Here is a 23,445-nt window from a genome sequence, read left to right as displayed (position 1 = left end):
TGGCTGTTCCTGCGTATAGGCCCGACCCCCCCTCCCCTTCCCCCTCCAGCTGCCCCCGCTGAGCTCTGATCCCTGAGGCTCAGACTGGGACTGGGGCCTGAGGCTGGAACTGGGCATGAGGCTGGGACTGGGGCCTGAGGCTGGGACCGAGGCCTGAGGCTGGGACTTGGGCCTGAGGCTGGAACTGGGCATGAGGCTGGGACTGGAGCCTGGCTTGGAGGAAGAGGTAGAGAGACGAGAAGTCAGAAGCAGTCCTCTTGCTTTCATCGTAGTTTGCAGTCTCCCCAGGAAAACCCGTTTAAATGACCCTTCTCTTGTCTTTTCTGGAAGCAAACTCCATATTTAAAAAATACCTGGAGAAGATCACCATATTCTGCTGTGAAAAAAACCTTTTTATATTCTGTCTTCAGGGTATGCGTGTGACTGTGGTGGTGTGTCTGTAACCCTATTCCTGCTGTGTGTGTGTGTAGACAGAGATCCTCTTTGTAAACCGATCTAGTTCTGTGTCCACTTGGATGACCTAGTCCTGTTGATTGTTTTATGACCAACTCTCCCTATATCATTCATACATAGATGGTCCTGTTTTTTTGTCTAGGTGTGTTTGGGTAAGGGTGTGGGTGTGTTTGTATTGTGTAGGTAGAGTGGTAGAATTTCACAAAGGCTACTCATTGTGAGCTGTAGGCTACTGTGAGTGGTAGTACTTTTGACCTTGTGGTTGCAGAGGGAAGCCAAATGTATTTTTTGGGGTTGATAATTATTCAATTCCAACTCACAAGGGACTATTAGGTTTTGGTGAGATTATTGTTTTCCTTCACCATTTTAGTCATGCATTCATTAACAGCACTGCAGGGGGTAAGTACGTTAAGACGTCCCAGTTGTCCTGAGAGAAAGAGAGAGGGAGAGATAAAGAAAGAAAGACAGAGAGAGAGGGGGGGTTGTTCTATATGAGATTCGCGCCATTCAGAGAGACCTCTTGAGGCCATGCCCTTGTGTTGCCATGACCACGGTCCAAGGGGACCCGCGCTGCACCAATGAGCAACACTCGACCGTGTTGGGCGACAACGACAGCGACACCGCCAAACAGCCCTGGGGGAGCCGAATATTACACCTTTGTAGCTGCCACTACACCCATCCTGCGTGGACAGGACAGGCGTAAGCCACTGCAGGACTGCGCCGTCATGGGAGTGACAAAGACGAGCTTTCATGATTTGTTGATGTTGAAAAACACTTTTCATTCGTCTGAAAAGCATTAGTTGTGCGGAAAGAGCTGACTCAAGATGCCAGCGACATAAATACGGAACTCATCCTACAGGCAAGTCTCCCTTAATGTGACTATAGCATATAGTAGCCTTCTAGCTCAGTGTTTTGACGCTTCATTGATAGACGCTCAAAACAAGTGCATGTTGAGTGTGCACACACCCTATCAATTTAGAAGAATCTTACACCGTCTTACACAGTGATGATTTGCTGAAATGTATTGTTAGAACAAGGCTTTATTACGCTTCTGTAAAACCTGCGTGACGTAATGTAAAGATCATTTGTTCCCATGCGTTGTTATTGTATAGGACTGCGCGCCGATGGTAAATGTTCTGAACGTAGTTGCAGTAACAGTGGTTTGGACGTGTCTCGCGGCATGTGTCCCTATTTTAGCAAAATTAAGGATTTTTTAAAAGTACAATTCTGTCCCTTTAGTCATAACGGAGGAAAATCTGGCGCATGCCACCACCTAGGAGCCATATGCACCTGCTAAGCATCATGTGAAGCAGGCTAATTGTTAAAGTAATGTACATTATGTCACCCAGGCTATGGCTACATATTATATAGTTGGTAAATGGCAGACATGGCTTGCGGGCAACATTATTGTAAAGAGGTACAGGTCATCTCTGTTACTGACTATGGGTAATGAAATATTGAGAGAATGAATAGATGACTGAGTGAGTGCACCGCTGCTTTCATCTTTGGCTAGTGAATTTTGTCCTGTGCCTTGCTACAAGTCCCCCCCCCCTCCCATAGACACACACCCCAACCCCCATCTCAAGGAGGCAGACTCTCTGGCTCTGGTTAAGGCATGACAGGGTATTTTTAACTTTGTCTGAAGTCATCCCTTCTCAGGGTTTCCTCTGGCATGTTCCCTGAAATTGAAGGGTGGTGGGGGACTTAGGGGGTTAGAGGTGGGTAGGCTGGTGTGGGGAGTGAGGAGGAGAGAGAGAGTGTGGAGAAAGGTGGTGGTGGTGGGGGGGCTGTCTTCTTTTTATGATGTAACATTCCACAACGCGGCCTTAACATGGCTTTACTGTCATGTTCATGTTCGAGGCTCCACATGTAAGCCTACCAAACCAAGTGAAGCGTTAAGGGTGGAGTCAGGGATGAAGTTCTTGTCTTCCCTGCCCTCCGCACTTCTAAAATGAGTTTAAGTCATGAAATGGCTCTGTTGTGCAGTAGTTATTAGGCACTTTTTCAATCACCAGTGCGAGCAGAGAAAAAAAGGTGCTGCCACTTTTGGTTGAATGATGTTTTCTGTATGTGGCCAGGTTAAACCTTTAGACAACAGATTGGAGAATCATGGCTTATTGTTAATGAATGCTGATGAAATGATGCCATGCCAACACTGGAAGCACCTCGTTGAGCTCACTGCAGACTTGCTTGAGCACACATTCTTATCCAGAAACATTGTCTACATAAATAGCAGGTCTTGGAATCCGTTCTTAACTTAACTCCTCAGGGAGGCTAGGGGAGTCTGACTGTCAAGCTGCTGTTTCACCTCAGAGCCTGTGGGCAACAGAGGCTAACCAGCAGCGTCTGGGTGTGTCAGTGCTTCGCTGATCTGTCATTCTTAGTTAGCCCTGCTAGCTGTCATTTCATCATTAGTCAGCCTTGTCGGCCATGGCTAGGCTATCAGTTAGACATGTTTGCTGTCATTATCTGTTAACCTTAAAAGCTGTGGTTATCAGGTTAGTCCAATTGGCACATGATAGCCATAATTAGTATTTGACATACTATATGTAGTCTCTTGGGGTCTACTTGCTGTTCTGCTAAAACCTGGGCAGCCCAGACAGCTGCTCTGCTGTCTGGCAGGTGTGTTTCTCCTAGAGGGAGGAGATACTCACTCGGCTCTTTTCTGTGGTTATTACACATGAACATGATTCCTCTACTGGGTGGAAATGGGGGATCGGGGGGCTGTGAGGGTCTGCTCTGTAGATTGCGAGATGGATGTTGTCTGTCTGTTAGGTGTGTGTCCAGATTGTTTTTGTGTCTAGGTGGTGTAAATGTGTCGGTGGTGTGTGTGATTCTACATGGTGGGTGTGTCTAGATGGTGTGTGTGTGTGTCTAGATGGTGTGTGCGTGTCTCGGTGGTGTATGTGTGTCTCGGTGGTGTGTGTCTGTCTAGGTTGTGTGTGTGTGTGTCTAGATGGTGTATGTGTCTAGATGGTGTATGTGTCTAGATGGTGTATGTGTCTAGATGGTGTGTATGTGTCTAGATGGTGTGTGTGTGTGTCTAGATGGTGTATGTGTCTAGATGGTGTGTGTGCGTCTAGATGGTGTGTGTGTGTCTAGATGGTGTGTGTGTGTGTCTAGATGGTGTGTGTGTCTAGATGGTGTGTGTGTGTCTAGATGGTGTGTGTGTGTGTCTAGATGGTGTGTGTGTGTCTAGATGGTGTGTGTGTGTGTCTAGATGGTGTGTGTGTGTCTAGATGGTGTGTGTGTCTAGATGGTGTGTGTGTGTCTAGATGGTGTGTGTGTGTCTAGATGGTGTGTGTGTCTAGATGGTGTGTGTGTGTCTAGATGGTGTGTGTGTGTCTAGATGGAGTGTGTATGTCTCAGCTGCTCTGTGTCGCCAGCAGTCTGCTGTCCTGTAATCTAATATGATGTTGCGTGACGCTAACACGCCCCAAGGGGGTGGTTTGTGTGTGTGCTGGGGGGGAGGGGGTGGGGGGTGGGGGGGCACAGGGTGATTAAGGTTAGGGTTATAAAGGGGGTTACACAGCAGTCAGTGATGTGTGTGTGTGTTTGCTGAATCATGGTGAAAGCAAAGTGTCATAGTCAAGTGTTTTATTTCAGGACAGGCTGAAGTCCAGAAACAAAGAGAGATCACCATGGATACAGGTGTGTACACTGTCCTGCCCGCTTAACACACAACCCTATGACTCCATTCACAGATACACGGAAACACCATAACACACACACACTTTACCAGCCATGTGCCAGATTGCGGCTGTGGTTATAGTGCAGTTCAGATAAACAAAAGCATAATCTAACTTAATCCTCTTAATGTGTCTAGGCTTTTGTTTTCACTATGCCTCATTCTAAACCCAAGATGTGTCCCAATTTGCATTGACCAGGAGGTACATGAATACACACACATGAACACCCCCCCCCCCACACACACACACACACACACATGAACACACATTCTCATCTCTGCTCTTTTATTGTCTTCAGATGTCTGGCGTTGCTATGGAGTAGCAGAGAGCTTAAGGAATGGAGACGACATCACTTCCTCCCTAGCTGCCAAAGGCTATCGGAGTGTTCGACCCAACCTACAGAGGCCCTCACTCCTGGTTAGCCTCTCTCTTGTCTCTACATCGTTCACACACTCAGGCAACCTGTGTCCATCTAAAAATGAAGTTTTCCTTATCCCAATAGTGTCATACCGTATCAGTCCAGCATTTTGCATTCCCCAACATCTGACCTTAGCTTTTTCCCCTCTCTCTCTCTCTCTCTCTCTCTCTCTCTCTCTCTCTCTCTCTCTCTCTCTCTCTCTCTCTCTCTCTCTCTCTCTCTCTCTCTCTCTCTCTCTCTCTCTCTCTCTCTCTCTCTCTCTCTCTCTCTCTCTCTCTCTTTTGCTCTCTCATTCTGTCTCTGTCCGTTCCTCAGAGTCAAATGAGGTTGAACAGGACAGGAAAGGCTACAGGAAACTCCTTCAGTCACCAGCCTCTTCTGTCCTTCCCTTCCTCCCCCTCCCTCCCCCAAGCCCTGTCCTCCCCTTCCTCCCCCTCCCTCCCTCAGGACCTGCCCCCCCCACCTGGCTCTAGCTTCTCGTCCAGCCCCTCACAACAGGATGTGAGGTCAGGTGGGTCGCCCTCTTTCTTACACGTTCAACGGATATCTCTCTTTTTCTCCTCTCCCTCCTCCCTCCTCCCTTTCCCTTGTGCTCTCTCTCTCTCCTGGTTGTCATGGTGAGTTAGCTTGTCAATTCTGATGAAGCCACTCTCATTAAAGACTGTGTGTGTGTGTGTTTTTGCGTGTGTATGCTTGTGTTTGTGGCTGTGGGAATGGCAAATGACATTTTTGTGTGTGTGTGCATGGATGCTGTGGATGTGTTTTAACGTTTGTGGATGCACGTGTGTGTGTATGTCTCTGCATGTGTATGTGAGTGTGTGGTTACAGTGTTCGAGTGTGTGTGTGTTGAGGCTTGGATGGTGTGGGCTCCTCGTTTGTGGTCAGTGATCTCTCTAATCCCTGAGGCCAAGTGATGCGGATTAATGCTGTAATCTCAAAGCCAAGAGAAGGAGCACCAGGGATTAACCTGTCTGTCTGTGTCTATGTCTGTCTGTCTGCTTGCTTGTCTGTCAGATTGGAAGAAAATGTAAATTGATTTTAAAGGTATATTTAATTCAAATGTGTGTTCAAAAAAATCTTTCAAAATTATGTCTGTGTGCATATGTGTCCTTGTGCATGTGTATGTGTGTGTGTGTGAGGTAGAGATAGATGGAGTTCTAACTCTGCTTTTCTGTCTCTGTCCTTCCCAGAAGTCAGAGGTCACCGGGGTCATGCCCCGAGCCCGGCCCCCTCAAGCCAAGCCCACAACCACAGAAAACCAATGGCAGCAGAGGAGGCCAGAACTCCTCCCACTCACTTCACTGGCATAGGCCCTGTGGACCAATCAGGCATCCCCATTGCTATTCGAACGGTAAGACATCATCTGACATTGCCTACCCCATCGAAGTTGCCCTCCTTGACACAAAACTCTCAGGTGCATCAACAGAATCCGATTTTTTTCTTTAAACAGTCAAACATTCTACATACTAAACTGATATAAACACGGCTCATTGGTCTTCCAGCTGAGGTTGTAACTCATAAGACCCTAAAGCATATTAAAGCGTTCTGATTGGATGGGGGCCAACCGCTCTGTCTTTGGCAGTTGGGCGGGGGCCAGCCAGATAGGAGGGGGAAACAGAATGTGAGCTGGTAGCGATCAAGCTGCTTTACGAGGGTGGTGGAGCCTCTTCCATGCTAGAATCTCCCTCGATAGGACCGCGTTGCCCAGCCCGCTAGCTCCAGCAAGATCACCCAGTGTCTGCATTACTCTGTAACTGAATCCCTCTTTCTCTGATGTGTGCTTCTACTGTGGTGTGTGTGTACCTGTGACAGGCAGTGGAGCGGCCTAAAGACTGGTACAAGAGCATGTTTAAACAGATCCACATGGCCCATAAGGCAGGTAAGAACCACAGACATGGAGATTTGTATCCATAAAGTACGTACGTAATCGTTCCCTGACTGTGGTGTGTTTATGTGTGTTTGTGTATTGAGAGTGTGTGGGTCTGTTCTTGGACAAGGATTTCCAGTTTGAATAAAAAGATTTGCCAGCTAATTTATTTCCGAAAACCTCCCACAATATTTTTGTCAACATTTTCATTTACATTTACATTTATGCATTTAGCAGACGCTTTTATCCAAAGCGACTTCCAAGAGAGAGCTTTACAAAAGTGCATAGGTCACTGAACATAACAACGAGATGAACCCCAAACATTGTGGATAACCAAACATGAAGCATACATTGTGAAAACCAAATAAGTTCATCCTACCATTCAAGATAGGGTAGCGAGTCTACCAAAGTCATACATCACTGTTTCTCAGAAAGTAAAAGGCTAAATCAATTTGGCCTGTTCTGACCAGGTTGGTACTGGCGTGAATCAGCAATACCATTCAATCAACAGACTGCAAATGCAAACTGACTGGTGTGCCTCTTCCCCGGCCTATTTATCTAATGTCAATATGTATCCACAGCCAGGGACCCCTTCCTCTGTTGGTGTTAGTGGCATTGAAACATCCAATAAAACAGACAAAGGTCACCTATATTTCACAGCTGCATAAGGCCTTGTTAGCCTACAGATGTCTTGTTGGAGTCTGAATATCTGTGTGGAGGTGTATGCGTGTATGTGTGTGTAAGTTTGTGTGTGTGTGTGTGTGTGTGAGGCAGTTATGTGTGTAGAAGTGTGTCTGACTGTGTGTGGTGGAAGGTGTTTTCTCACCTTGTTGGTTTGTTCTAAAAGAAGCTGAGCCTGAGTTACACAGAGCTGCAGACAACCCTGGTGAGTCACCTCTCTCCTCTTTCTCTCCTCTCTTTCTCTCCTCTTTCTCTCCTGTTTCTCTCCTCTCACTCCTCTCTTCCTCCTGTTTCTTTCCTCTCTCTCTGCTCTCTTCTCTTCTCTTTCTCTCCTCTCTTACTCTCCTCTCTTTCACCCTTATTCCCACTCACACTTCATCTCTTCTCTCACTCAGACTCCCCCTTTCATCCTTACCCTTTCACCCCTACTCCATCACTCTCGCTCTCTCTCTATCTCCGCTTTCCCTCACACTTACAATGATAAGTGCAACGATACTTCTTGTTTTTTGTCGTTTAGATTATTGTTGTTGTTGTTGTAGATGATCATTCTCCGGAAGAACACCCCGCTCCAAGGAGTCATGCCTACCAGCCAATCACCAAGACTGTCTCCGAAAACGACACCACGCGCCCCCTCCGTCAAGCGAATGCCTCTCCCTCCCCCACCCCTTCGCTCAGGTCGATTGCGGGGCGTAGCAGGGCCAGTGAGCTGGAGAGAGACATGTACGACAGCCTCTTCTATTATGGGATAGTTTCTCGGTAGCAGGACATTCCTCTCATGAGTTCTCATTATCTCAGTTCCAACCCTTGACCTTTCTCTGTGCTTGTGTGCTGTGAACAGGAAGTGGGATGCCCCAGAGAGGAAGGTGGATACTCGGCGGTACCGTGCGGAGCCTCGCAGCATTTTTGATTACGAGCCCGGGAGGTCGTCCATCTTGGAGCAAGAGAGACAGGTAGGAGAACTTGACAAGCTTGAGGGAACCTTTTCCTGTGACAACATAGCAGGATGGGTCCAGTTACTACAGACTACAGTGCCCTCTGCTGGTGGAGGTTGAGACCTGCTGGAGTCTTGAGTCCCACACTGAATTCTCAGGGCTCCTCTTTCTCTACATCTGTGTCTTAGTCAGCCCCATCTCACTTGTCTGTGTGTCATTGGGCTGCGACTCCTCCCCTCCATTCTTTCTCCTCATCCCTCGCCTCCTGCCCTTCATCTTTCCAGACTAGCCTGGCCCACCCAGTGATAGCTGTTGAGGACGAGCCGTGGTTTAAGTTCTTTGCAGAGCTGGAGTTTGGACGGCCGGTAAGATCAGGCCCACCAAGCTGCTCCTGGTCAGGGGAGGGTCAGAGGCCTCCAGCTACCTCCTCCTCTCCCCTCTCATCTCCTCCCCTCTCCTCTCCTCTCCTCTCCTCTCCTCTCCTCTCCTCTCCACTCCTCTGCTCTACTCTACTCTACTCTAATCTACTCTACTCTCATGTGTGTCGTGTAGATGAGGTAGCATGTTTGTGAGTGAGCATGTATTCATCTTCTGCCTTTTCGGTTTACCAATTCGTCAGCATATCTCTATCCCACATCGCCTTCATCTCTCATTTGCTCGGTTTGGTGTGTGTGTGCAACTAGGCTGAACTGGTTGAACTTCCTTGTCAGTAAAACACTCACCTGCAACATTGAATGGCTGGCTAAGGCAGTGTTTATGGAAAGTAGTTGGTTCGTCAGAGGATCCAAAATCAAACCCTTTAAAGGGAACATGAGGATGGAAGCAATGCTGATTAGTGATGCAGTGACACTTGCAGCATGTGTGTGTCTGTGTGCGTGTGTGTGTGTGCGCACCTGAACGCCTCTCTTTCATTGTGGTTTTGTAATCCACCCCTCTCCCCCTCTCCTTTATCATGTCCTCCTCCATCTCCCTCACCTTTCCTCCCCTTCCTCTACTCTCCTCTTCTCTCCTCTTCCCTCCTCCTCACCTCCTCTCCTAAGCCACCTAAAAAACGCCTGGATTGTCATCCAGAGAGCTCTCCTAGAGGCCACGCCCAGGTAAACGGCTCTGCCCCTCCCACCCTGTTACACCCAATCAAAATACTAAACATAGAATTGAAAACAAACTGAGCTGTGAGTTATGCTTTGTGAAAAGCCCCCCCATATTTACAGATGCACAAACGAGGTGTTTCCCGATGTAGGGGATGTCTGGAGGACAGCACTAGAACAGGTGGACGCTGTGTATACAAGCCTCGGTACCGCCGCATCCTTGTCATACGTCAATGTTTACGACTCTCAGGCTAGGTCTTTGTTCACTGCCCCTCCTGCCTTTTCTTCCGTCTCTCTCCCCTCCCCTCTTCTCTCCTCCTCCCTCCCCCCTCTTAGTATGCGCTCTGCCAGCCCCTTCCAAGGCCTGTCCTATCTTCCTATCAACTGCCGTGTCATGGCACAGGCCGTCGCCGTAGCACATAGCTGACGAAGTGTTGCCATCTGTCCTTGGCAATCGTGGTTTGATGTTCATTTGTTTCCAGTGGGATCATAGATATCATTATTTATTTATTTTGACTTCAGTCCGAAAACTAAGGTTGTCTCTGTCTTCCAAGTTTAAAGGAATAGCGTGTCGTGGTGTGTCGGCTCGAAGACATCAGTGTTTCTGTCTGTGTAAAGAGGACCTCCACAGCCTGTGTGAGGAGCAACATTAGTACTCTGTGGGTTATATTTGGAGGCGGTGACAATAGCAGAGTGAAGCCTTTGACTGACACCAGCAGTTACGACCAGTGGGGTGTGGGCTATCTTTATGAACGTCCTGTGAGGTCTTGGTCTTCGCAGGCCAATCATGTGTGTGTTTGCGTGTTGGTGTGTCCTTGTGCATGTATGCGTGCCTGTTTGTGTGTGTGTGTGTTCGTGTGTGAATGTGTGTGTCGGTGAGCTAGCCAGGCCAGTATTTATGTTAGCAGGGCACCAGTCCATACCCGGAGAATTTGAGACACCAGCAGCAGAAGAAGCAGCATAGCTCCTTCTACAGGATCCTCCAGTCAGTATAGCCTGGAAAGAACTAGAAGATTCTGCCGAACTAACTTGCACAGAGAGACAGACAGACAGAGCGCAGAGGAACTAGATTCAAAATGATGAGGACCTACTCCAGCCAGGCCTTCAAGGACTTCCCCGCCTTGTTTGACATTGAGACTCTCGTAAGTGGAACGCCCTGCTGAAAGCACACCTGACCAGCAGGATGGTTGGCAGTCTGCAGCAGACCTGGATGGGAGACTGGAACCTTTGTCTTACCAGATGAAAGCGTGAGGTGTGCAGGTGAAGCACAAACATGCTCCCTATGATGTGAGACAGTGGATTCTGCAGGTCTGAGGTCTAGGTTAGGACTATGTTATGGCGGAGGAGTGGTTAGGGTCAAGGTAGGAGTCTGGTTTCCAGACTAGGGTAACATTTTGATTGTCTGGTTGTCCAGAGTGTTGCGCTGTCTTTGTGTGTGTAAGCTGGATACTCAGACGGTGTGTGTTGGGTGTCTTTCAGAATTCTCTTCACCACAGCAAGGCAGACAGACCTACGGACAAGCCCTCAAGGTAATACTCATCTATGCAGTACATCTCTATGGTTTAGCCATACATCATGAGTTCATCATATTATTATTGTTCATCATTCCTGTTGCCTGACTCAGATGTAATTACTTTGTACTGTCCCTGGTAAATACAAACGGTTCCTACTCTGACCAACAAAATACTGTTTGATAACACACATTAATAAAATGTGTGTGCCCAGCTCCTCTACTGACTACAGGAAGAGGAGGAAGTCTGAGCCTACCTCGGCCTCCCCCCAGCCTGCCAGCAGCCTGACCACCAGTCACAGCTCAGCCAGCAGCATCTCCTCCAATCAGGGCCCTGACACCAGCCTGTTATCCAATCGGGGCCCGGCATGGGTCCCCGACCCTTGCCTGAGTGTCGGCATAAGCAGTCGACCCTCAGCGACAACCCCACGCAGCCCCTCCCCTCTCAAAGCTGTGGTCAGCTCCTCCCCCACCTTACCCATCAGAGCAAGAGGTATGCTTTAGACACACACACACACATCTGTCTTTCTGTCCTTTTGTCCCTTTGTCCTTTTGTGACATCACTCTGTCCAGGCTGAAGCGTGCTTTTGTCATTTCAATCCAAAGATAATTCACTGTTGAGCCGGATTGGCCTAAATGTCATTTCTCTCACCAACAAGCTCTCTTAACTAGCAAAATATTTCTAAAGCTTGTCTCTAATTCCTGTAAGATGGTGTGTGTGTGTGTGTGTGTGTGTGAGACAGCCTGTCTAAGTCCTGTCCTCTCTCTCTCTGACCATGCTGCTGTGCTGGCTGGATATCTCTCAGGTGGGGAAGGTAGTAACATTGCCTCAGACCATCCCAAATGCTCCACCTCACTCTCACATAACTCACTCTCCCCTTGTCCAAGTGATCAACCTCTGGGATCTGACAGTGCTGTCTCTCTCGACCCCACTGCAACTCTGAGACCCGTAGATTCTATCTGTTTGAATGGCTGGGCAGCTCAGGGCCAGAGTGGGGGTGTATGTAACAAAGGAGAGGGGGAGAACGGGTTTGAGTGTAACAGAGAGGAGGGGGAGAACGGGGTTGTGTGTAGCAGAGAGGAAGGGGAGAACGGGGTTGGGTGTGAGAGAGAGGAGGGGGAGAACGGGGTTGTGTGTGAGAGAGAGGAGGGGGAGAACGGGGTTGAGCGTGAGAGAGAGGAGGGGGAGAACGGAGTTGTGTGTAGCAGAGAGGAGGGGGAGAACGGGGTTTTGTGTAACAGAGAGGAGGGGGAGAACGGGGTTAACGGTAACAGAGAGGAGAGGGAGAACGGGGTTGAGTGTGACATTGGGAAGGGAAATAGCAGCCGTGCATCTAGCATAGAGTGTGTGGGGGACGAGCCAATTTCTCCCAAACGAAAGTCCTGGAGCTGTGACAACCTGCTGACGGAGGAAGGGGCGGGACCTCACACCCCCCGGCTGCGCTCCAAGAGCACAAACGTCCTGTCATGTGACTCGAGGGTCGAAGGTGAAGGGGAGGGACGGCAAGGCTCGCCCCACAATGCACCTGGCTTCCTGCGTCTGTATAAGCAGATGCACCACATCAGCCGACAGGCGCTAGTCGGAGGCCACACCCCCACTGTGCGTTTACGAGTTTTGGAATACGAGAGCGAGCTGCAGGCAGAAAGACTACAGACAGAGAGACTGAAGACAGAGAGACTGCAGACAGAGAGACTGCAGAGAGAGGAGATGCAGGACGAGGATCTCCAGAGGGAGAAGCTGCATGGGGATGTGCCTAAAGACGTGGTGACCAATAGGATCACACAGTTTGAGAGCCTCATCCAGAAGTCGCGGTCCATGCCTGACCTGGGGCCCCGCGGGACACGAGGGGGGAGCATCCTCCACAGACGCAACTCCACAGAGTCCAGCCTGGACGACAACCCCCCTGCTAACCCCCCCACCAGGAACCCCCCCGAGGGCCGTCCCTTCTACCCCAGCAGGAACTCCTCCCAGCCCACCTACTATAGCCATTGCCCCCAGCCCCCCTGCCATGCCAATGCCATCCCCTCCCATCTCCCTTTCTCCTCAACCCACCAGCCCCCCCACCAAAGGCCCCCGCCTCCTCTCTACTCATCCCCCCAGCCCCCTGTTCAGTGTCCCCCCCTTCCTCCCTCCACCCTCCAGCAGGAATTCTGGGACAGCGAGCCGGAGGGTGTGGCCTCGGACCTCAGTGACATCATCCACCTGGGAGGCTCCTCCCCCTGCAGCGAGAGCGACTTTGATCGCAGATCTCACACCTCCTCCGACAGCCCCCGCAGCCCTGCCCATCCTCATCTTCATCACCATTTTCATCAGTGGCAGCTGGTTGGCAAATGTAAGGGCCCCTGTCCAGCCTCTTCCACCCGCTTTACCACCCTGCTCAGACATGACCGATCCAGACCTCCCCCAGCCCCAAAACCCCCTGCCCATTACCCAGCTCCAGCCCACCCAGCCCCAACCCTCTGCCCAGCCCCTGCCCCCTCCCGGCTGGCCTCCTTGGTAAGCCCCGTCCCCTTCAACCGGAGGCGGAGCAACTCAGTGTACCAAGCTCTGGACGAGGCACTGACTGACATCTACCTCTACCTACTGGAGGAGAGGAGCGGGGAGGAGTATGAGAGGAGGACCAGGGATGACGAGAGGAGGAGGAGCATGGAGGAGGAGAGTTGGAGGAACAACTTGTCTGGTAGCAGCCTCCTCCATAGGCTGATTGCAGAGCTTCTTCCCGACACGCCCCAGAGAAGTTCCTCCCTGCAGGCTGTGGGCTGCCCTAGGCAGGGAGATGGGATGGGGTACAGACCCCGCCGCCTGCACCAGATATACCCCCCACTGCCAGACGGAATGGCCAGCCCCGTGTGCCACCAGCTTCTCTCCCCCAGCCCCGCCCAGAAACAAACCAGCCACCAGGACTGGAATGAACTCTGCCAAGGTGGAGGGCGGCATCCTTCCCAAAGTACCTCCCCCACCCCCTAGCTTTCTTCTTCTTTCCTTCTCTCTCTCTCTCCCTCTCCCTCTTCCCTCTCTCCCTCTTGTTCCTAACTTCTTTCTCTCTCTATGTTCATCCTCTTTCCTGCATGTTCTGTATGTGTCTGTCGTCTACTGTAGTGTGCATGTGTACGTTTTCAGTGACGTGGGGTCAATGAGTTCATGTGCTTCATGTTGTAGTTGTTTTCTGTGATGTTTGATTTACCGTAGTAGAATACCTACATCATGTACACGGTGTGTGTGCATATGATTGTTGTGTTTATGCACACACATATCTTTTTGTATGTTAGTTTGTTCACCCATAGTATTGTGTTAGTTGCCCCAATTTATTCCATTTTCTTTTTCAGGTTCCAGTTTCTTTTTGCTCTACCACGTGCAAACTCTTATAGCTTTTCTTTTAAGATGCCTAAGTCTGGTCCATTAGATATATATGGTTTTGTCTAGTACCTGTGCCAACGACCCTTCCCTTGCATGTGAACTATCTCTACTTGCTGTCTCTCTGTGATTGTGGCTCTTTGTCCCTCCCCTTCAGACCAGGACTTCAGTAGGAACCAATCGTATGTTGACATTGGCCGCCATGCAACTCCCGTCCAATCTTATGCTGACCTGGGTCGCACTGCCCCTCCCAGCAGGAAGCACATCCCTGATATTCAGGAAGTAAGTGAGCCACAGTCATCTACTGTCCAATACCCAACTGTATTGATGGCACGCAGGGATGATTGTCTATATTGAGGAAATGGTACATTATTTTGTTCCCAACAGAAACAGGCAGCCAGAGCAGTATACAACTTCAAAGCTCAGACCGTCAAGTAAGCATCCCTCCAACGCTGAACACTGATCTGTCTTACTGAACCAAAACTATTGTGTTGTGTAATACCATTGAGTAGACGGCATGTTATGTCTAACATGTTAACTGTGGTATTGCATGCTAACTGTAGTGTTGTGTGGTCCCAAGTAACTGACATCGTGCTAACATGCTAACTTGGTGTTGTGTCATCCCAGGGAGCTGGCTCTGAGGAAAGGGGAGATTGTTTACATCCTCAAGCAGATTGATAATAACTGGTATGAGGGAGAGAGCCATGGACAGGTGGGGATCTTCCCCATCTCTTATGTGGAGGTAAGTCCTCTCCTCTCCTTCTTTTCTCCCCTCTTCTCTCCTCTCCATCTTTTCTTCCTCTCCTGTCTTTTCGACACTCCTGTGTGCCTCTAGCTGTCTTTTCTTCCCTCCTTAATTCACCTCCCTTCTCTCTCTTCTCCATTAACACTGATTCCAGTAAGCTTATGCGTGACCTTATATGTCTCTCTTCATCTGTCTCTCTCTTTGTAGAAGATAAGTCCCTCTCAGAAGCCCCAGCCAATCAGACCCCCACCCCCGGTCCAGGCCAGAGAGCTGGGGCAGGCTGTGGCTCGCTACAACTTCACAGCTGACACCTCTGTCGAGCTGTCTCTGAAGAAGGCAAGACCCTCCTATCCACCACCACCGTCTCTCTGTCCATCCCTCCCTCAAGCTCTTCATTCCTCCAGCCCTGCCTCTTCTCAAGCTCTAATCCTCCAATTCTCCTATCACTTCATCTCTCTCTCTCTTTCCCTCCACCTCTGTCTCCATGCCTCGGTTTCTCTATCCCTCCATCTAACACAGCCCTGTGTGCTTTAGGGGGAGCCTGTGCTGCTGTTGAGACAGGTGGATCAGAACTGGTTTGAGGGGAAACTTCCGGAGTCTGGACGTCAGGGCATTTTCCCGGTCTCCTACGTGGACGTGACCCAGAAGACCCACTACCCACAATCCTCACTGCCACAGAATGTCCCCCATGACAGACTCCACCCCTTGGGCTCAGCTAAGGTATACAATGGCATTGTCACCTTTTCTCTCTCTATGTCATGTGGGTGACAGTAGTGACAGTAGTGTCGGCTTTCATATCTTCTCGTGTCTCCTGCCATTTTCTCTTGGTTTTTCAGTTCTCTCTCTTACTTTCTTTCTCTCCATCCTTCAGCCTTCATCCACACTCCCCAGCTACAGCTCCTCCCCCTCCCCTAGGCCAGGCCCATCCCCCCAGAAAGCCAAACTGCAGGCCATCACAAACGATTGGCTATCCCTCACCCTGGGGCTCTCCCCCTCCCTCATCCCTGCCCCTATGCCTCCCCCTTACCCCTCCCTCACCCCTGCCCCAACCCCTCCCCCTTACCCCTCCTTTACCCCTCCTGTCCAGCCCCGCAGAACCCCCTCGCTCACCCCTTCTCTCACCCCCTCCCTCACCCCCGGCCCCACCCCTCCCCCCTATCCCCATGGCCTGCTGGCCGACCTGGAGGAGCTGGACTCTCTGGTGTCCTCCTCACCCGTCTCCCGCCAAGGCTCTTCCTACTCCTACTCCCCCTCCCTCTCCCTAACTCCGTCCTTCAGACAGGGGCACTTCATCCCTATAACCTCCCCTAGGACCTTCCCCTCCTCCCCTGAGCCCAGCCCCTCCCCCCTCCCCTCTCTCCCCACGACGGGAACCTCCATCACTTCCTCCCCTATTTCCCCCTCCTTTGACACCCACCCTCAGTATGGCAGTGTGGTTGACCTGTCACAGGCCAGTGCTAGATCCTTCATGGATTGTCCAGCTGAGTCAGAGGCTAGTTCCAGTCCTGTGGACCTTGTTGTGTATGAACCCAGCGACCAACCAGCTTTCAGCCTGGCTGACAACCAACCAGTTTTCAGCCTGGCTGACAACCAACCAGCTTTCAGCCTGGCTGACAACCAACTAGCTTTCAGCCTGGCTGACAACCAACCAGCTTTCAACCTGGCTGACAACCAAACAGCTTTCAGCCTGGCCAGAAACCAACCATCTCACACCTTGACCAGCAAACAATCAGCTCCTAGAGAGGACTCGCCGTCCAGAGAGCAGGAAGACGACTTGTGTGAGGAGCTGGTGTCCATCATACAGCGCAGCAAATCACAGAGCTTGTTTTCCCAGGGGGAGGGGTTTCACAGGCAGGCAGCAGATGAAGGCAAAGGGCTTCCCAAGCTGTTCATAGATGAAGACGAGCTTGATGAAGTCAGGCCCCTCCCTGACAAACAAACATCTGTCACACCTGTGGAGGAGAGACCCGAGTACCAACGAGAACATCTTGTGGAACATCTGATCAAATGTGAGGTAGAACATGAGGTGGAGCATCTAATGGAACGTCAAGCAGAACTTCAGTTAGAAATCAAGATGGAGTGTCCAGTGGAACATCTAGTGGAACTCCAACCAGAGAATCTGGGCGAGCGTCAGGTAGAGAGGGGTGTGCTGTGTGTTTTTCCTACCGTTGCCGTGGATACGTGCCTGCAGACTAACCCTTGATCAAGCTATAAACTTGTGACTTCTCCATCTTTCCGACACAGGCTGGTCAATCCCAGGGTGCACCAGTGTGCCTGCCCTCTCCTCCTCTCGAACATTCGATTCTTTCTTCCCCTCCCTTGCATCTTTCTCCCTGTGCCACTCCTCCCCACTCCCCCCTTCCCTACCCCAAACCTTCCTCCACCCCGCCTCACTCCCCCCCTCCCTACCCCAAGCCCTCCTCCACCCCGCCTCACTCCCCCCCTCCCTACCCCAAGCCCTCCTCCACCCCGCCTCACTCCCCCCCTCCCTACCCCAAGCCCTCCTCCACCCCGCCTCACTCCCCCCCTCCCTACCCCAAGCCCTCCTCCACCCCGCCTCACTCCCCCCCTCCCTACCCCAAGCCCTCCTCCCCCTCTTCCTTCTCCACCCCTCCCCCTTCCCCTCCTCCCTACACAAAGTCCCGACCAGAAATGCGCTCCCCTAAGCCCAAGGTAACCATGGCAGCTGTGTGAAAATGGTGTGACCTCTAACCTCAGAAACAGGACTTAGAAGATTAAATTTTTATTTTAGCTTACCAATCATGGTTGGTGATATTTGTTTACTGTTCTGCATGGAAGGAGTTCACCCAAAACAAACATTGATATACAGTAGCTGCCTGTCTTTTAGTTTAAATGAACACTGTCAGGGCTGTCTAAATATACCATCGCCTTAGGCCCTAAACATAGCCAGCTGGATGTTACAAATACCAGGTCAGATAGATATAGATATAAATATGGGCTCTATGGGCTCTCAGTCTAGTTCACAGACTAGAAGCCTGCTGTTTTTTAGGTTGTGTGTGTGTCTCTACTCTGACTGTGTGTCCTGGTCCCTGCAGCCATTAAAGCGTGAGGTAGTGGTTGTGGGTAAGCCCCCTCGTAGTCCTGTGATGTCACGGCGTTCCTGCGGCTCACCCAGTAGAGGCCACACCCACTCACCATCTCCTAGGGTACGCACATCTCCCACAGTGCACCTTGAGCTGCATCAGTGAGAGGTGACCAGTCCTAGAGACCCTCCAGGCAGACCATGTTTGTCAGAGTGTGCTGCCCACATAGCATGGTCTGCGAGGGTAGTTCTGCATGGTGAAAATTGTCTCTGTCCAGCCTGTCTTGCCGGGCCGAGACAGAACCAGGGTCTGCTGGTGACCTGCTTGACTGGAGTTCGGGTGGTTGTTTTTGAGTCTCCTTGTGTTTATTTGCCACAGGGATTTTGGAGTATGTCGTTATGCTGGTCTAGAACAGTTGTATGGAGTCTGAAACTGTTGTGGAAGGTTTGACTTGAGGATTGTGTGGATTGATGGTGTTGTCTCGGCAATTTATACTGTGGGAAGGTTCACTGCGCTTCGTAGGCTCTTTAGCATAAAGATTTAGACATGGCTGACATCTCTTTTCTCCTTCTCTCCTTTTCTCTCCAGCGCCCAGCCTTCACCCAGGAAGGACTGCAGTGTGGTGGAGAGCCGTGAGTAGCTCCCATGTCCCAAATCTTCTACTCCTCTACTCCATCTCCCATGTTCCAAATCTTCTCTACTCTCTACTGTCATTCAAGCTGTGTGTGTATGTTCTAGAACTTAGAATCTGGGTCTGAACAGTAAATGTGAGTCTGATGCGACAACCTGTCCCAAACTGATGATGTCATGCAGGTTCCAGGTGCTGTATAACTACGCCCCTCGCAACGAGGATGAGCTGGAGCTGAGGGAGGGTGAGGTGGTCGATGTCATGGAGAGATGTGACGACGGGTGGTTCGTAGGTGAATCCAACCTCTACATCCACTCATCCATCCATGACCTGCAGCATGTAGATATCAAGATACCACCTCAAGCTAGTTCTTACGCTGGTGTGTTTTTCTCAATGTCCAGGCACATCCAGAAGAAGCAAATTCTTTGGAACGTTTCCTGGGAACTATGTGAAGAGGCTTTAATCTGGTCTGACAGTACTAAAGTTGTGCCAGGATAGAGTGGCTGAACTGGTCCAAACTGCTCATTTTACACGGAAGAATGACCTTGCATGTGAACAGCTACAACTAGCCATCCTCATGTCAGACAGATCCAGAGATGGCCCCGCCAGAGCAGTAGGCTCTTCCTTTTCTGAGGAAATTACATCGTCATCCCCATGGTGACCAGAAGGAAGTCAAAAGGAAAAATAGTTGTTTGATTGAACAATGAAGGGCTGTGATTCTGAAGATGGGAATACTCCCAGTGAAGACTGCCTTGTACACTTATAGATCTCACAATAACAAAGTAACCAAGTGCCCTATTTACCATATATTTATTTTATTCATATATACAGTATACATAATTCTTTAAGATTGATTTTTGCTATTTTACACTAGGAATGTACTTGAATGTGTGGAGAGGGGCTGTCCTATTTTGATAGAACCATCAGACAGTTCTAAAACCAGCTCTGGGCTCTAGAAACATCACACAGTTCAAGAACCATCTGGAAGGTCTAGAACTGAGTTCTATTCGAGAACACTCCAGCAGACAGGTCTAGATTGTGGTTGTGTCTGACTCTGTAGGCTGAGTATTATGGTAGTCAGCCTAGTGGACTCTCATCCTTCAGCTGCTCTACACACATTCCTACAGACTTAATAAAGGAAAGATGACAATTTTCAGATTTGCAGCGTTCTCTCTGTCCAGTGAGGGACCCACAGCTGCCCACTGCTGGCGAGGACACTGCATGACAGCTCGTTATCCAACACCAGGCCAGTCTGTGGACTATTCTTAAGCAGAGCACTCCTGAGATAATTCTGTAAACTGTTCTTAGACTACCATTCTAACACATATGGTATATATGCTCATGCATGGTTTATTAGAATGTCCTGTACTTCAAGGATGCTGTCAGGTGACTTGAGGTATAGTTTACACTGACGTAATTATTGTAAAACGCTAAGTCCGGCGAAAGTATTTCTCTTTTACTGATGTGATGTGTGACAGATGTTCTTAATAATGAGTTTTGGGTCTTCCAGACACCACATGAGTCTGCACAAAGATGTTTGTTTGCCGAATACTTCTCTACTTGTTGCAGCTGAGGTTAACCAATGCCTCTTCTACTATTATGTGTTTTGTATTTCTTTAATGATAATAACCCGTTGTACAAATTGTATAAGCCATCGTCATTGATTGTGCATCATCTGTTGGTCTGTCCATTTCGCTGTCTGTTTATGTCCAATAAACTGCCTGATATGCAGTTTTTGCACTGAACTGCCCTTATGTCCCAAAGGAAACGTTTCTGGTTGTTATCGTCTAAAGACAGTCCATAATGAATAGTACATATACAGTAAAGACAATACTTCACGTGGAATGAACTCCTTAGCAATGATGCTAAGGAATTCATAGTGTATGAATGGCTTGTGGGCAAACAAAAATGTAAAATTATTTGCTGGAAGATGGAGGCAACACAGTCCTCGTGAAATGTAGTCTAGACATCCTAGTTGGAACTACAACATCCAGGGTCACCATTGGAGCTTGTACAATTAGAAGGCCATAACAGAGGGAATGGATGATGTGTAGTTGGCTGAGTGCACCACCCTGTGAAAAAAAGAGGCACAAACATGCCGCTCATGGATTAGAGAGCAGAACATTGCTGGTCTCACCTGTAGTGTTCTCACAGTTTCTCAGGAATTCCCAGTAGTGATCTGACTGTATCTCTCTAGGACCTACCGTAGGCATCTAACTGTCTGGGCTTAACTGTTTTGTTCTGACCGTCTCTCTCTGGTCTTACTTGTTAACGTTGAGGCTGATGATGCTCTTGACAGGGGTGCTCTTGGGTCCCGGTGTGGGGTGGAAGATCTTGCCCTCCTTATTTGTTGAGACAGACTTGGAGCGGCGTGTGACATAGGGGTCGGCAGAGTGGGTGGGGTAGGTGTCAAACGTACCTGCTTTCATCCCGCCAATCTGCCTCACAAAAGACCACACCCCTTAGACCGAACCCCCACAGACAACATCCTGTCTCGCACCTCTAAGGACCATTGTCGGGGGTCTGACTCACCTGCTTGTTAGGGGAGGAGGGTTTGAAGGGAACTGGGAAACGTTCCCTCTCCTCGGACCTCTTCGGCGGGGGCAGGGGCCTGTCCAGACGAAATGGGTTGCCATAGAAATAGTCTTTGGGATGAAGGTTTAGTTTGAATGGGCCTCCCTTCAGTCTGGATCTGTGGTTGACTAGTTCCCTCTGGAACACAGACACACATACACAGCTTAGGGGCAGCGTCAAATATTTACCACTCAGTGTAAACTGGATGCCGGTCTGACCTTGAGGACGTCCTTGGCACGGTCAAATGGGTCAGACGAGAATGGCTCCAACTTAGACAGTGTGACGTTAGGGTAGCTGTCACAAAATGACATATATGGTCACTCAATATATGGAACTGCAGATAGACAGACACATTTACATCACAAAAGCTGTGCATTCCTGCAGGTACTGTATGTATGTATGTATGTATGTATGTCTGTGTGTCTACCTGTAGCCACTGCCCCTCTTGGGCGGGCTGGTGAGAATGTTCCTGCCAGGAGAAGGGTGCTGCTTCCTGGGTAGCCTCTGAGCGCTCATGGCCTGGACAGGACCAGCCAGAGTCCCATAATAGCTGCCTGACCCTGACCTGAAATGCCCATACACAAACATCTAGAAACTTCCTTCAGTGTGAACCACAATACATTTAGTAGCAGCATTCTTCCTTACGGCTTCTTCTCCCCGTTGCTAGGGAGGAAGGCCTTGCCGATGTTTCTCTTGGCTTGTTGGTTGCGGTACTGCCGGGCCAGCTTCGCTGGGTCCGACAGGGCCTCCCGCTCAAAAATCCTCTTGAAATGAGAATCGAAATAGCCTGCCTGCAGGCTGGACCGGCTCTTAGGACCTCCTGTCATCATCTGCTTGTTCTTCTGGGCAGACTCATTAAAAGGACCTGACAGGATCAATGGAAGTATAAGACCAGATCATGGGAACCTTCTTACTCTGTTGTAGGGTTAATGTCAGGGTTAGCATTTTTTCTAAAAAGCTGTCAAACTTCTAGCTGAAAGGTTTTAAGAACCTTTAAAGGGTAACCAAAACTCGCCAATTTCACCCTTGTCCTGCCCCTTCATATAAAAAAGAAAAGTAGAAATGACATGTCCAGTTAGGCTTACGTTAAAAATGCTTCAATGTAAGAAAGCATTTAGGACCAATAGTTATCAATGCACTCGAGTCCCCTGTATGTATAGGTTAGCCTAGAGGTCTTGCCACATTTCAGGGAAGGATCCTTCAGACAATTAGCCGTCCCGGATATGTTACCCGAGTACCAAGAAAAGGCCCTACAGTACGGTATATCACATAATTACTTCAAGAGATTCTTCAAAATGTAACCACTAGAGGCAAAAGTCCAGTCGTCGGAATCAAGTGCAGAGTTGATGATTAAACATACGACTTTTTTGTTTAGAAAAGCACATATTCAAACGAGTTATCTAAAATAAACCCGTAGAAATAGTAGATTAGTAAACTCTAACTCCTGATCATTTAATAGCCTATTTAATCATTTCTCACGGTATGTGAACGGGGTGTACTTGTCTCCGATGGAAATGTAGCCCATCTCCTTGAAGAGACCGACCCGGTCCATGTCCGACTTCCCCTCACCGGCTGGCATCTTCACTTTGGTCAGGTTCAGCGCGCACTGGTCAAGTCAGCCTACCTGCTATTAACATTTTAGACGATCATAGGCCTACAAATATATAGGCCTCTCTGGCCTATATATTTGTCTCAACACAGCCTTATTGCAAATGGGTAGGGTTGGATTTTAAAAGAATGTACAGAGATGGCATATTGCTGAGTAAAGATGCAATTAGTAATATGGTCAATATTACTAAAATACAAGTTGTATGCCTATATTAAACCCGTAGACGTAGCCTTTGCAAAAATCTAAACAAACAAACAAACAAACATAGGTCTAACTCTATAACTCACTGTCATGCAAATGACTGAAGTTTGGTAGTTTTAAGAATTTGTATTAATTTATTAAAACCTACCGCTCTGGTCAGTGATCTCGGTCAGTGAAATATTTAACCGGCTCCTGTGTCTGTGTACACAGTATGTTACCTTGGAGCCCGCACGCTGCTCCGCTAAGAGGAGGGAGGTTGTTGCTTAATCTGTCAGGTTCCCAACCTTCTCCATTCACTGCGCAGTTGAAGAATGTCGATTTTAGACATTTCTGCCCATCCACATGGATTGAAAAGAACATTTTAATAAAGGCCTAGATTTTTAATTCAAATTTTTTGTTCGTCTATTCGGGATTTTTATGCATTTATCTGCCCTGACATAGATACACACACACACACACACACACACACTCAGGTACTTCGCACAAGGTACTTCCGTACCTTTATGGTTTTAATAATTTATTGAAATGTGTTAATGGTTTTACTTAAATAGGATCGTTCATACCAGCAACAGCAGACATAATAATTCTGATTCTAATCAATCCTAGCACAGTTGGGAAATTTACAAAGTTAATGATATCAATTAAACAATA

General features: G+C 49.1%; 2 protein-coding genes and 1 long non-coding RNA gene across 3 annotated transcripts; 2 read left to right on the top strand and 1 right to left on the bottom strand.

The window, feature by feature from the left end:
* Positions 1–4,056: 4,056 nt before the first annotated feature.
* LOC136954197 (uncharacterized) lies at positions 4,057–4,961 on the top strand. The gene is made up of 3 exons (XR_010878096.1): positions 4,057–4,104; positions 4,441–4,559; positions 4,876–4,961. It is a non-coding gene; the product is annotated as an uncharacterized lncRNA (long non-coding RNA).
* Positions 4,962–5,808: 847 nt separating this feature from the next.
* On the top strand, positions 5,809–20,141 carry sorbs2b (sorbin and SH3 domain containing 2b). The gene is made up of 25 exons (XM_067248209.1): positions 5,809–5,911; positions 6,373–6,439; positions 7,275–7,313; positions 7,648–7,828; positions 7,947–8,058; positions 8,325–8,405; positions 9,081–9,137; positions 10,608–10,657; positions 10,854–11,131; positions 11,527–11,549; positions 12,020–12,277; positions 12,347–12,655; positions 12,752–13,235; positions 13,302–13,562; positions 14,151–14,275; positions 14,381–14,427; positions 14,621–14,735; positions 14,946–15,074; positions 15,273–15,458; positions 15,610–15,939; positions 17,322–17,411; positions 17,795–17,905; positions 18,371–18,414; positions 18,596–18,702; positions 18,812–20,141. Exons 1-25 carry the CDS (start codon positions 5,822–5,824, stop codon positions 18,871–18,873), a joined length of 3,636 nt encoding a protein of 1,211 aa, XP_067104310.1. The 5' UTR covers positions 5,809–5,821; the 3' UTR covers positions 18,874–20,141.
* Positions 20,142–20,427: 286 nt separating this feature from the next.
* On the bottom strand, positions 20,428–22,573 carry cfap96 (cilia and flagella associated protein 96). Its single transcript, XM_067248310.1, has 7 exons — positions 22,464–22,573; positions 21,630–21,849; positions 21,412–21,549; positions 21,203–21,278; positions 20,943–21,122; positions 20,676–20,848; positions 20,428–20,482 (listed from the first exon to the last, which is right to left on the bottom strand). The coding sequence occupies exons 1-7, from the start codon at positions 22,561–22,563 to the stop codon at positions 20,428–20,430; spliced, it is 942 nt and encodes a 313-aa protein (XP_067104411.1). The 5' UTR covers positions 22,564–22,573.
* Between the last annotated feature and the right edge of the window lie 872 nt (positions 22,574–23,445).

The sequence above is a fragment of the Osmerus mordax genome, chromosome 12 (genome assembly GCF_038355195.1).
Source record: "Osmerus mordax isolate fOsmMor3 chromosome 12, fOsmMor3.pri, whole genome shotgun sequence".
In the NCBI taxonomy this organism is placed as follows: Eukaryota; Metazoa; Chordata; class Actinopteri; order Osmeriformes; family Osmeridae; genus Osmerus; species Osmerus mordax.
Note: the sequence above shows the minus strand (reverse complement) of the source record. Positions and strands in the feature narration are given on the sequence as shown.